General features: G+C 35.4%; 2 protein-coding genes across 10 annotated transcripts in view; one reads left to right on the top strand and one right to left on the bottom strand.

Moving 5' to 3' along the window:
• Positions 1-1,442: 1,442 nt before the first annotated feature.
• Positions 1,443-5,863, bottom strand: LOC118735471 (6-pyruvoyl tetrahydrobiopterin synthase). 7 transcript variants are annotated; one of them, XM_036465252.1, is made up of 5 exons: positions 5,715-5,863; positions 5,434-5,655; positions 2,549-2,628; positions 1,832-1,977; positions 1,443-1,778 (listed from the first exon to the last, which is right to left on the bottom strand). In XM_036465252.1, the coding sequence occupies exons 2-5, from the start codon at positions 5,496-5,498 to the stop codon at positions 1,563-1,565; spliced, it is 507 nt and encodes a 168-aa protein (XP_036321145.1). In that variant the 5' UTR covers positions 5,499-5,655; positions 5,715-5,863; the 3' UTR covers positions 1,443-1,562. The 7 variants fall into 7 exon arrangements, with proteins under 7 accessions (XP_036321145.1, XP_036321143.1, XP_036321146.1 ...); XM_036465250.1 differs by having other exon boundaries at positions 5,434-5,670; positions 5,742-5,863; XM_036465253.1 differs by having other exon boundaries at positions 5,742-5,863.
• A 3,175-nt stretch (positions 5,864-9,038) lies between these two features.
• LOC118735470 (putative nuclease HARBI1) overlaps positions 9,039-14,522 on the top strand; it is a 23,766-nt gene continuing 18,282 nt past the window's right edge. Inside the window, exons 1-5 of one of the 3 annotated variants that reach the window (XM_036465243.1) lie at positions 9,039-9,303; positions 9,355-9,674; positions 9,737-9,840; positions 9,906-10,053; positions 10,115-10,633. In XM_036465243.1, the coding sequence (XP_036321136.1) occupies positions 9,191-9,303; positions 9,355-9,674; positions 9,737-9,840; positions 9,906-10,053; positions 10,115-10,494 (1,065 nt within the window). In that variant the 5' untranslated portion in view covers positions 9,039-9,190 and the 3' untranslated portion in view covers positions 10,495-10,633. Of the gene's footprint in view, positions 9,304-9,354; positions 9,675-9,736; positions 9,841-9,905; positions 10,054-10,114; positions 10,634-14,522 lie in introns of those variants that run through there. The other 2 variants (XM_036465244.1, XM_036465245.1) reach the window with 2 other exon arrangements.

Below are 14,522 nucleotides of genomic sequence, written 5' to 3'. Positions count from 1 at the left end.
ACGATCATTTGACAGGCGACGGGGCAGCACGGCAGGGGCCCACATAGTCACTCGTCCAATCTCGCGTGTTGCGAAGTCCTGAGCGCGCCCTAAAGTGGCACCAGCCGAGGCAAGAGTTGCACTTGACTGATGTCACGTTACGGTATATTCTGGACTGACAAACAGAGCAGATTGTCGGAGGGACTAGGAGTTGCCGGCGGCGGTGTGTGGGTGCTATTGTGTTTGTTTGTGTGTCTATTGTTGTATTGTGTTGGGGTGTGGGTGTGTTGATTGTGTGCTGCCCAGGCGGGTGGTGGTTTGCCGTGGAGGCGGTCCGGTTCGCACAGCATGGGGCCACGAACGACGTGGTCCATTGCCGGTGCGTACGTAGGCCCGAGCAGTTACGGAGGTGACTCCACCCGTCACAGGCATTACACCTGACCGAGGTAGAGTTTGTATGCAGTCGTCTCTGGCATACACAGCAGGTGTAGATTTCTGGCCCTGGGTTTGACTCTATGTCAGCCCTGAGCAGAAGGGTGCGGAGAAGGTGTAGCCCTAGAATCGAGCAACGTTTGATAGATTTCACCGACCTAAACGGGGTTAGATCGCCGAAACAACAGCCCTTGGCCGGGTAAAACCCGAGTCATTCCGGTACGTAGAACCGGCTGTCGTGGGAATGCAGAACCTTAGGTAACTACATCCGTTGTAGGTGGTTACCTAACCGAAGTAGAGTTCAGATGGAGCCGCCTCTGGCAAACGCAGCAGAAGTAGAGTTCTGGTCCAGGTTTGGGCTCAATGTCAGCCTGGAGAGGAAGGTTGCGGAACAACGCTGCTGCAGGGCGTTGTTCTAGGGATGAAAACCTATTGATAGGATTTGCCTATCTAAACGAGCCTAGATCGCCGAAACAGCAGCCTCATTCGGGGCGCAGATATGGCTTTCATGGGAATGCCTCTATTTTCGTAACACCCGGTGTACATATAGTATACGACCACGACATTTGCATATTGCTCTAGCCTGCTCTGATCTAAACCATCCATAAATTACAGTAACTCTCGTTGATCTACTTCTATCTATCTATCTATCTATTTAGTAAACATTTAAACAATCCATAAATTACAGTAACTTTCGTTGAGCTACTTCTAAAATAATATCAATAGTCCAAATTGACAAACTGATAGCGATTACTAGCAAATAATGAGCGCATTGTGTTTAACAACGAAAGCTATCAAGCTCATCCACTGGCTAGTTATGATTTTCTATTGAGTGCATAAATCTATTTAGTAAACATTTACGTGTTGACTAAATTAAAACTATTGAAATAATTGGCTCCAGCAGCCTATTTACTGTAAATAAAAGCAATCCTTTGAAGTTAATCAGGCAATTGAAATTAATTTAAAATCAACCCTAACAATGGGCTATCATTATTGATTATACACTTGATTAAATAGTAGCACAACGAAAATAGACTTACGAAAAATTCACTACTCATTTATTTATACGATACATATTCTCTTAACTAACTTTTAATAAATTCATAATCATAACATCTTCATACGATATAGTAGAAAGTCATAGTCAATCATTAGTCAGAATCTGAAGAAATGTTGGTGCATGAAGTTTTAGCTGAACGTTTGCTCTGAATATTTGGATAGTAGCCATTCTGATGGTATGGTCCGCGATATGATACAGCATTTTTATCAGTTTCGTATACCTTTACTTCGTACAATAATTCTGGACGTTGCAAATTTTGTCTCACATTATCCCAAATGTAAACGCAGACATTTTCGGTAGTGCTAGGCTAATGTAAAGTAGATTTGTGAAAATATGATAGTAAATGCATCACAAACTTACAGTATTCTTGAAGAAATCAACATCTTTATCCAAATTTTTATGATCCAAATTCTTGAAAACCACCTTATCCAATGCAGTCTTCAATTCAGTAATGTTCATTACCATGCCTGTGCTTATATCAATGGGACCACGTACTGTCACCTCAACTGTAAAGATAATAATAATAATAGATTGGTGTTTACACATACATATATTAGTGTTTGGATATTATACATATACTTAAGTTATAAAATATATGATTTTAAAGGATTTTTTTGGCGACGCTTAAGTAAACCCTTGTTTCGTAAGGCAATTGATTGAGAAATTAATACCAAAGTTAAAATAACTTTTCGCGGTTTAATATGGCAAAGTATTTTTTCTAGGAAAGGATATTACGATTTTTTTTAGTATGTCGATCAAATGCTTTGATTTTGCTAATATCTAAATTTGCATGAACATTTTTCACAAAATACAAAATATATTATTTTAAAATCAGAAAAATTAATACTGTTCAGTAGTTTTCTATAGGCGACATATTAATTTACATACATACATTCTTCATGTAAGCAGTTGTTATAATACAGATGTACAAAAATCAGCTTTTGATACAAAAAATAATGGATTTTTAGCTTTACAACAGCTAAAAAATAGCTGACAAATACCAATTCTAGACACTGACTGAATGATTCTGCCCCAAAACTAAATAATTTCGATATACATATTTATATATTCAGTTACCAGTGTAATTGTGTCCATGTCCATTTATATGATTGCACTTGCCAAAGACTTCAGCATTTTCGGCATCATTTAGTTGTGGGCTGGAGAAAAGGGAAGGAAAATCATGTTTTAATTATAAGGTTTTTTATTTGTAATAAGTTTTCCTAGTCCTTGTATGCAAGTTTAAAGTTCAATAGCACATACATATGCATGTACATTTACTTATATTTGTACGCTTTAAATACCTTAGAAGTATAGAATCCAACTGACTCACGACTTTAAAAATAATCTTTTCCGGCTAATAAATAAATTAACTGGTTTTATTTGCGTCCAATCGAATAAGATCAGAGTATCCTTTCAAAAATTTTATAAAACAATCCGATCGGATGGATCAACAGACGCTTTTTAGTAGAAGTACACTCGGAAGTTTGCCACATCGTAACGAGAAGCTAACGGTGATACAAAACCTTTCGTCCTATCGTTTTCGGACCCAGGATCGAATATATGTACTACCGAGTAATAGTCCGCACATCTAACCACTCTGCTAAGCTGAATGCCAGCGGGGTTTACTTTTAATAACCCTATTCCCATTAAAATATTGAATGCATATTTATCCCACGAAGGTCTACCTCAAACCAGCGAACGATGACCTAGCAATGCACGTTATTTAAACCAGAATTGTGCACACAAGGCTTTATAAAATATTTTACCGCATTTTGTGGTTAGTTTGCAATCGAATATGTATTTATAAACATGTAAATATGTACATATGTATATATGTATCTAACATACATATTTATGTAGAGTCTTACTGTATAGGTGTATAGGGGGAAAAGTGGGTTATATTCAATTAAATCGCTTTTATTACATAGTTTTACAGCAAAGCTTTTGTTTTCCGTAAAATCTAAGGCAAAATACATAAGTCCAATAATTATAAATAACCTAATAACCTTAAGTTTAAAGAATAAATTTTACAATACTGTGCCTTTATAAAACGCTTTTACCTATGTAAATGCTTAAAATTAATTTTGCAGAGTCGAACATAACTCTTTTCCTTAATTTTTGATGATTAAAGAAATATTCCTTTATTAATAATACACTTTTTCGCTCAGAATATGTAAAATTTCAAAGAAAGCCAATATAAAGTTTTTGCTTCGCTTTCATCGTCGAAAGTCATATCCACATACATACTTATGTACATATCTGTGCCAATCAATTAAGGTAGCCTAAGTAGGGATAGGCCCTTTTCCTTTTAAAGCATAATTTTCTTGGGTTCCTAAACAATATTTTAACGTTTAACTAGCCATAGGCGTAGTTCAAGATGCCCTTTTAATAGAAGCTTAAAAAAATATCAAAAAAGGTTAGGGGGAAACTGATTTTCTTCTTTTGTATGCTGATCAATATGGTATAGATTCTCAATGTTATTGTAGGGTCGGTTGATCTATCATTGGCAAGTGCAAGAAACCGAGAGTTTTCACTTGCACTTGCACATGATAGATCAACCAAGCCTACAATAACATTGGGAAACTGATTTGTTTTGAATTCAAAGTCAAATCTTCTAGAGTCACTTAAGCTACTTTAATTGAACGGCACAGACATGTATGTGAATTAGGGTGGTCCTTAAATGTAGGAAGCAAATTTTTACATCCGATTTCCCAAGCCTCAACCCCTACGTCGATGCTACTATAGTCGAAGATATCACATATAAATTTTGGCCCCGATTGGAGAGGGTTAAAGCGTGTCGCACAGGGGGCAAAGTTCAGATTCCTCTAAAGAAACTCCAAAAATTAAAATTATTATTATTTTTATCTAATACCCTAAATCGATACTACTATAGTCGAAGATATCACATATAAATTTTAGACCCGAATGGACTCGGTTAAGGCGTGGCGCACAGGGGACAAAATTCAGATCACCCTATGAAGACGTCTTAACCGACTCCAATCAGGACCAAAATTTGTATGTGATATCTTCGACTTTAGTAGTATCGATGTTGGGTATTAAATTAAAAAAAATATTTTTAGTTTTTTGAGTCTCCATGGAGCATCTGGCCTTGGACCCCATTGCAACACGCCTTAACTGGCTTACAATCGGGAACAAAATTTATATGTGATATTTTCTACTACGGTAGTATCGATTTTGGGTATGAGTTGGCAAAGAATTTTATGTTTAATTTTTTGAGTCTGTATAGAGGAATCTGAATTTTGGCCCCTGTGTGATATTTGTGACCGTGGTATTACCGATTGAAGGGGTGAGACTGAAAAAAATCGTTCATTTGATTTTTAAGGACCTCCCCAAAGTACATATACCGGAATGTAAGAGCATAAAAAAGTTATATAGATGAAAAGATGGCGAATATTTGGGAAAATCCCTTGATTCACCGACATTTTCAAATCAACATTTTTTGAGATTCATTGTCTTCGATGGCCACTGCAATTTCATTTGCGCTGTGGATCCCTCTTATTTACATATGTATATCATAAAAATCTTTAATTTAATCTTTACATGTGTTCGTATGGAACAGTAGCTTATGTCGAAAGGCTGGCTTTAGTATAATGCAGCATTCGCAGCATACGATTTCGGATGGCTCACTGGCGCCGAGCTGTTGAAAACTTTTGGCAAATAAACGTGCAGAAATAGTTCCGATACTAGCAAGTCAATATTCTTATTTAGTCTCATCAAAAAATTCCTTGTCGTTTAAAGAATAAAGGAAATGCCGCATTATACATAAGCTACAACAACAACCCAACTTCTTATCAAGGTTAAATTTTTAATCACACCCAAAAGAACGTAGACGTCGAAGACAGCTTTAAGGTCAGCACCCGAACGCTACTCAAGTACACAAGCATTTACAACATAACGCTATACATACATATGTACATTTATTTATTTATTAATTTCCTTACCTGTGCAAACGATGACAAGCACTGAATGTTTCTTTGCGCGTGAGGAATGCAACAGGTTGAGACATTTTTACTTTTACTTGTGTTTTTTATTTATCAGAAAGTAGGAATTGCAGCGGAACCGGGGCAGAGAGCAGGCAAAGTTCAGCTTACACACAAACGGAAGTTGACGTTTATTGTTGTCGTTATGTTGTTTTTGTAATTGTGGGCTGTACGAAAGCGCGGCTATTAATTGAAAATCTACTTTCATGTACATAAATAATAAAAAATTATTAATGTAATACTTGCTAGCTTCAAGTGGTAATTAGTACCTACTTCTATCTGTAGTGCTTTATATATCCTATAAGAACGTATAACTCAAGTCAAACGAAAAATTTGTGTACGAAAACAAAATTTGACTGTCGGCTGGAATGTCACGATTGTAATGTTGACATTAGTGAACGATGCTGCCATATTTATATAATTTTAGACTATTGCGCTGCAGCGTAATGGTGACGGCGATACATTTTCAATTCCTTCCAGCTTTGGGTACTCACCTGTCATAATTTTTTACCTTTTTTTTAAACCAAATTTCATAAACTTATTTGCAAACAGACACTTGCTTGTACTAATTGACGGAAATTGGGCCTCAGTATCATATGTTAAGCGCTGGTTATACTTGCATTGTACTGCAGCAAATAACATGTAGGTATAACTGTTCATCATTCACTCCCACAAACGACAGTTTAATGCATGCAGATCCTAGTCGTGTGTGTTTCGGCTATTGAATTCATTTCAGAGAACGTAAAGTATACGTAAATTTACGTTCTCTGTTCATTTATTTTTAGGTTATGGGCTGTTTTTGCTTACGCGTAAAAGCACATTTAGCGCATTTAGCCCTAAATGCTACTCTAAATGTACATTTATCCATACAAAATTCGTCACCTAAATGCAACTAAATGCAACTCCATTTTTGCATTAAGAATCTAAATGCTAAAAGCAACCCTGTGATCTTCCAAAATTTCCACGATTCGAACATGGTTTAATTGAAAAAGTGGCAACATTGCTTTTTCGAGTATACAGTCGCTAGCTGGGTTTCAGTGATCGCCGATCGAGATTTCATTTATTATTTTACATTATTTGGATAAAGAAAAGTTACGCAAATTCAACATTGATATGATGCTGATAGAAATCTGGATTAGTTTGTGATCAGCTCTGTTTGTTTTGTTTCTTAATTAAGTGTGGAAATTATAATTGACTGCACCGACAAATGAATATATACACAAACAAATGTTCGGTTATGGTTAAAACAATTCAAGTGTTTGTATTGAATTTTCGGTTTAGAATTTATTTTTTTTCTTTTTCAGTAGGGGTTTTGCACATTATCTTTTCCGTGAGAATTTATCGTAGTAGATACGGATCTGAATAAGCGACTGGAACACGGCTGTTTGTCAAAAGCATACTATTTCGAACTCGTGTAAATGTACATTTGCTAAATGCGGTAGCATGAACGCTCTTCGAAAACATATGTTCGAAAGTGCTAAATGTTTCATTTTAAATGCAGCAAAGACGCTGTATTATGCAGCGTTTTTGTTGTATTTAAAATGCAACATTTAGCACTTTCGAACATATGTTTTCGAAGAGCGTTCATGCTATCGCATTTAGCAAATGTACATTTACGCGAGTTCGAAATCCTATGCTTTTGACAAACAGCTGTGTTCCAGTCGCTTATTCAGATCCGTATCCATTACAATGAATTCTCACGGAAAAGATAATGTGCAAAAACCCCTACTGAAAAGGAAAAAATAAATTCTAAACCGAAAAATCAATACAAAAACTTAAATTGTTTTAACCATAACCGAACATTTGTTTGTGTATATATTCATTTGTCGGTGCTGCCAATTATAATTTCCACACTTAATTAGGAAACAAAACAAACAGAGTTGATCACAAATTAATCCAGAATTCTATCAGCATCATATCGATGTTGAATTTGCGTAACTTTTCTTTATCCAAATAATGTAAAATAATAAATGAAATCTCGATCGGCGATCACTGAAACGCAGCTAGCGACTGTATACTCGAAAAAGCAATCTTGCCACTTTTTCTCATTAAACCATGTTCGAATCGTGGAAATTTTGGAAGATCACAGGGTTGCTTTTAGCATTTAGATTTTAAATGCAAAGATTGAGTTGCATTTAGTTGCATTTAGATGACGAATTTTGTATGGATAAATGTACATTTAGAGTAGCATTTAGAGCTAAATGCTCTAAATGTGCTTTTACGCGTAACTGCCGTCCGTAAATTGGAGCGCTAAGCGTTGCGTTATCCATTGTCGACGAGTGTCAGCGCGCGCTATCCCCAAATCAACGCGTCGTAATTTTTGCGTTTTCTCAGATCCTCTCGTTTTTATTCTCGTTTCCTCCATGGTGGAATTATACAAGGTGTTGTACGTAGTGACAGCTCATGTCGACGGCTCCCTTACAAAAGGTTGTAATATGGAAGAACGAGAGAAACGGGAAGAAAAGAAGCACGCTTTGCGAAGTAGTACGAAATTTGGTACTCTTTCATATCAAATTTTGCATATAAATAGTAACAAACGGTATATTATGATAAGCTAAATTTGCGAAAGTAGTATATATTACGTAGCACTTATGCAATAAATGGTAATTAGTTTATTAAACACAATGTCCTATAATTATAGTCAAACTTCCAAAACCGCTTGGGGGTCTAATTTTTACCCGAAAATACTATAAGATGATTGATATAACTTACAAAAATTTCGCCATCAAAAAATTAGTGGTGACCCCGAGTCGTTACAACATGACGGAGTCGACAAAAGGGCGCATCGACGGATGGGGAAAATATTTCATCGAACAAAATGCCAACTAAAGATGTGGAGCTTGTATCGCAATGCAAGCTGCGACCGTTCTGAACTGAGATGCCAAACAAATGGTTTCTACAAATTGAGGCCACCTTTCAGTCGTACAAGACCACATCTTATGTCCGGAAATATAATCTGGTCCTCTCAGCAATTAGCAGCGATGCTTTAAAGGTAGCTGCGGATGTTTTAAAAGCCGTACCAGCTCAAGGCCGATATATTAACCTCAAAAGTCAACTACTGTCACGTTTTACTGATTAAGCCGACCCACATAGGGTATTTGGCTGATTTTAGGCCTTTGGAGAATACACAAAGCCAATGTTTTTTGTCGAATTAATGATTTTAATTTTCAATTTAATTTTGTCAACGAATAAGAATAACGTAAATGTCAAAGAATTGTTCAGTGATTGCAAATCAGTTTTGGAATAGGGAATGAGGTAGTTTACTTTTTTTAAAGGCGGTAAAATGTAGTTTTTTCAAGAGGGAAACACCGATTTTGCTAAGGGAGCCAAGATGGCAGATTAGAGCGAGAACGCTGTCAATATCCAACACCTTGTATTATTCCACCATGGTTTCCTCTTTCACTTTTTTGTCCTTTCTCTTTCTTTCCGTCTTCCGCATCCAACTTCAACACGTAACGCCCTGTCAAAAATGAAAATTCCATTTGCTCGGCGTTAGCGCCGCGTTATTGTGGGATGCTTCATACAAATTGTATGGGCATGAGGATTTTTGACAGTTGTTTGGCGCTTGACGCGCCAATTTAGGGATGGCAGTAAGCAAAAACAGCGCATAATAATAGTTTTCAAGTTCCACTTTGTTTTGGATTGTATTTTTTTTCACAATAGAAGTGAAACTGTCAAAAATTTGACAAAAGGCGTACGAAATAAACAAAATTTAAATATGGATCCGACTCTGTTTTTTTATTTAAACTCCAGTGAAAGTGAAGAAGACGAAAAAGTTATAAGGAGGAGGCTTAGAGATCAAAGCAATCCTTTGGACTTGCCAAACAATGCGTAAGTACATGAAAGTAAAATATTTCAAGCTAAAAAGTAAGATTTTATTAGATTCTTGAAACGGTACCGCTTATCCAAAGAGGCGTTCAGCTATGTGCAGCGAAAAATAAATTTAAAGCATACTGATGTTAAAGCCGTGCACCCAGTGTTACGATTGGCTGCCACTCTTTCACTTCTAGCTAGCGGTGGGTACCAACACAGCGTCGGAAGTGATCATTTGGTGGGAATGTGTCAAAGCACTGTATCAAAGTTGGTATCGTTTGTTCTTATTGAAATGGAAAATAAGTTGTGCCCACATCTTATACGATTCTCACCAGAAGATTCGTCTAGATGCAAAGAATGGTTTCTGGAAAAATACAAAATACCTGGAGGTAACACATTTTTTTACATGCCTGTAACATTAAGTACATAAGTATATGTTTTTTATTCTTAGTCATTGGTTGTGTCGACGGAACTCACATTGGTTTGCAGAAACCCTCTATAGACGAACATATGTACATTAATCGAATGGGGTACCATAGTATCAATGCTATGATAGTAAGTTGCTAAATTAGCCATATACCGCTGAAATAATGTTATTTAATAATAAATAAATTTGTAAGATGTGTGACCACACATACAAAATTTTGGCGATCAATTGCCGATACGGTGGTGCGGCTCATGACTCCTTTGTTTGGAAGCACTCAGATCAATATAGAGTATTGAAAGAACGGTTTGAGCTTAACAGACAGGAAAATGCATGGCTGTTAGGTACGTTCATACTTCTTCAATTTCTTTAATACTGATTTATAGTTAATAAACACTTCAATAGGGGATTCCGGCTACCCAGTTGAGCCATGGTGCTTAACCCCTTATAGAAATCCTCCAGATGGTTCAGGCGAAAGTATATTCAATGATAGTCATTCTAAAGCAAGGTGTATCATTAAGCGAAGTATAGCTATTTTAAAAGGCCGTTGGAGAATCTTAGGGAACGGCAAAAGGGGAAGATATCTTCCTGCAAAAGTGGCGAGATTCGCCAATGTCTGCGCAGCATTACATAACGTTTGCATCAAGTTTAAAATTAATTATAATCCTGCAGATTATGAATCCGACAATACAACCGAAATTGACGAAGACGAAACAAGTCAATTCACTTCGATAGGCCAAACGATAAGAGACCAAATAATGCATTCACTTTCAAATCCTACCTAAATGTGAAAAATTATATACATATCACTAGTTTAGTATAGGCTTGGGCGAACTTAAGATATTGACCAAGAATTGTCATCTTTCACACAGATTGTTTTTAGAGCACAACGAACCATATTAGGAGCGTTCCTTATCTCCCAGAAATAGTCAGAAAAAGTCCGAAGTAGTCAGATTTAGTCCAAAAAGCGTTCCTTAACTCGGAAATGACAGCAAAAATGAGAGAGCAACAGTCAGTGAGAGTGACTCTCATCAGTCCGAAGTAGTCAGATTTAGTCAGAAGAATTTTTTCTGGCAAAATCCTGAAAAGTGTCAAACTCAACTGAATTTAAATTAACGGAAATTAAGGAATACGCTAAAAGTGAGAATAATCTAAAAAGTAAAAGAAATGAATTGAAATTGGAAGAAGGCAAAAAATAATTGATATAGCAAGTGTTTATTGTGCTTGTGCTTGTGTGAATGTGTTTTGTACATACATTTCTGTTCTTATTTGACGTTAGTTTTGTTGTTGCCATTCTTTGGACTAAAAATTTGGTTTTTTGCGTTCCTTTACTTTTCATGTTATTCTCTTTAAGTGAGCGCATTTTGCTTACGCTCTGGCATTTTGACACTTTTCAGATTTTAGTCCAAAAAGATAAGGAATGAACCTATTTTTGCTATTACCAATCAAAATTCTAAAACAGCAGATTTTCGGCCCACGCTAGTATGCAGTAATGATCGCTACCTGTTCCCCATGTTGTGTAGAAATTCAATAGCTGTACCTATTACCTGTAGCTCACTATAACAAAATATGTATTAATTTTTACCATGGGATCATGATACAAAAAAGAATGTAGTTTCAATAAACAACTTTTGAAGGATAATAAAATTTTTTGAAGTTTCATAAATTGTGAGTATTATCATCGGCCTTGCCACTTTGATAATATTAAAACAATAATCGGAGTATTTTCCTTCCCATATTTATACCAATCTAATAATATTTCAAATGAAAAACCATTATCAGTGCTTGGTATTTTTTTTTACTTATGTAGCTCGCACTATTATTATTAAAAATATATAAAATATAGACTATTAAAAAGGACTTCATCGTAATTGTTCTTTTCATTTTATAATAAAAACCACGCGCGTATTATGCTATTATTTTTTCGTTTTCTTATTTTGAATGCAATCTTGCGATCAAAAATCTAATTCTAAAGAATGTTCTTCCCAAATAAAACATTTTTATATTTTGGTTTAAATTTACTTTTGAATTTCTAATCAGATTTTACAAAAAATTAGCTTTCACTAATTTAGAACTTAAAATTTCTAATGTATGCAAAAAACCTGAAGTCGCCTTGAACAGACCGCCTTCCCTAAACAATTAACATATCGTCGTATAAAGTACACAACCGCGTATCAACAAAATACAAAACTGCGTATGTGAGGATGCATAAATTATTTTCTAGAGTAAAAACACTCATATTTCAAAACGGTTCTCTTTTTTATAAAGCAATCGCATTTCTGGCTAGTATATTTCAGTACGAATGGATAAGGCTAGAGCCAAGAGGTTGTGTGAGCAAATCCAATTTTTGGCAAAAAATGTCAGTTTCGCGATTTTGGAGAACGACGATGCGCGATTTTGTAATTTAAATGACGATATGTAAGTATAATTTTGATCACTTTCTTCATGCGTTGTAAAACCTAGTCATCAACCCCATTTTCGAAATTATATAGCCGGCATAATTTTTAAGTCCATCATCCCTTCCGCCAAAAAACTTAAATTGGGTAACGCTGCTTTTAATTTTTTACAATTGAGCATTTGTCAAAAATCTCCTTTTTAATCAAAAACAAGGCGAATTTATATAAGCTCTGATCCAATACTTTTCGTGAAAAATCCTGTAAAACTGTCAAACAGCAAAATTACTCTCTGAAGTGAGAGTAAAAAGTGAGTAACAACAAAAAGTACGGGAACAAAAAATCCATTTTTCCTGTAAAAACGTCAACCAGTGATTGCTTGACACTTTTCATGATTTTACCAGAAGAAAAAGTTCGGGTAAAATCTTGCAACTTCATTCTCTACACAACTCTCCAAAAGTCGCTCTCATTTACAGGATTTTGGAGTACGGGAACATTTTTCCTGCAACTTCCTGCAAGTTCGTGTAAAATCCTGTAAGTTCATGGAGTACTGGATCAGAACTATAAGGTGGTGTTTTTTAATCAGCTGTGTGTAGCGTTTGATTGTCAAAATCTCATATTTTGCTAGTGAGTGAGTGAAAACATGAGAGTGTTTGCATTTCCTGTCGCCCTTTTTCATTTGGAGAAGAATAGCTGAAATTTGACAATCACCAGCTAAAAGCAAAAACAAAATACAGGTAATTGTTGTATTTGTTGAATCGATACCACCTTATATGAATTCGCCTTGATCAAAAAGATGTTTATTGAAACCACCTTCTTTTTTGTATCATGGAATAAATGAGCGATATGTACATATGTATATTTTAATTTTTATTGTCAACAATAAGAAAACGTGTCGTGCTTGGCAAAAAATGTACTGCCGATAATATCCATCGCATCGATTTCTTATTACCAGTTTCTCACAAACCTTTGCCGAAGGCAACTCGCCTGGTCGAGTCTTATTATCTGAATTAGTGGTTTTCGAGTCGTTTTTTTATTATCTGAATTAGTGGTTTTCTTATCTTATTATTATGGCTACAGGCGATATTAAAGCAATAGTTACTTGGAACGATTTTATTCTTTTTAATAATTCATTTGTTATTGAATACAAAATAAGAATTTAGAGACGAAATGAATTACTTCCCCCGCTATGGCGCTACTTATTTTTTTGAATACTCAGGCAGGTTCTGCAATTCACATCCGAGTGAATTTCAACCCCTGCCAATTTGAATTCTACGCGAATCCGACTCAAATTCACTCGGAAGTGAATTGCAGAACCTGCCTGACTATCTTTGGACTGAATAAGACGCTTTTCGAGAATACTGTTGACGCGGAATTCATCAGCTTGGGAATTTCGTATACATAAATATGTACTATATATTTGTTAAAAATACTTGTTTCTCTTAAAGTAATTGATAAACTTTCTAACTCGAACTTTTCAGTTAACAATTATTATTACTATTAACCCTAAATCTATTATTTTTTGTTACAAATTTATTAATGAAAAATTATGAGTGAAAAAATTGGTAAATTAGTAATTAATTAATTAAATTTCTGAAAAATTTAAGTTATTTTGGATAAGCGATCATGTATGAAAAAAAAAAAATTAACTTAGGGCACTTTGAAAGTTGTTTGAGCGAATAAAAGCTATTGGCAGGAAATTTTCATCTTTCTCACAGTTTTTAAGAGCACAATGAACTATTATTATTATTATTACTATTATATATTATTATGATTATTAAAAGCTGTAATTGGCTGTAACTTAAAATTAAAGTTATAAGTTAAAAACTTAAGAAATGTGGCAACAAAGGTCTTAAGCTAACTTCGGGGCACCGAAATTGCGCATATGGAAAATGCATTTAGACATTATTTCGGTTTCAACCGAAACTGTGCATGTATGCTTTATTTCGGTTTTTACCATATGCATTATTTCGGTTTTAAACCGAAACTGTGCATGTATGCATTACTTCGGGTTTTTCATATGCATTATTTCGGTTTTTGTTATATGCATTATTTCGGTTTTCAACCGAAACTGTGCATGTATGGATACCTTCGTCTTTCACATATGCATTATTTCGGTTTTCATCCGAAACTGTGCATGTATGCTTTATTTCGGGTTTTGCCATATGCATTATTTCGGTTTTGAACTGAAATTGTGCATGCATGCATTATTTCGGTTTTTGTTATATGCATTATTTCGGTTTTCTAACGAAAGTGTGCATATGGATATTTACTTCTACTTAGTAAGGGTTTTAACCCTTAAGCGCGGCTGAAAGCCGCCTACGCAGAGAAAAGTTCTGCGCAAAAATACGTCCGCCCTTCTTTTCCGGCAATACAGAAAGGAGAATTCTACTTAGTAAGGGTTATAATCCCTAAGCGCG

The sequence above is a fragment of the Rhagoletis pomonella genome, unplaced genomic scaffold (genome assembly GCF_013731165.1).
Source record: "Rhagoletis pomonella isolate Grant_MI unplaced genomic scaffold, Rhpom_1.0 Rhpom_scaffold_00003, whole genome shotgun sequence".
Classification (NCBI taxonomy): Eukaryota; Metazoa; Arthropoda; class Insecta; order Diptera; family Tephritidae; genus Rhagoletis; species Rhagoletis pomonella.
Note: the sequence above shows the minus strand (reverse complement) of the source record. Positions and strands in the feature narration are given on the sequence as shown.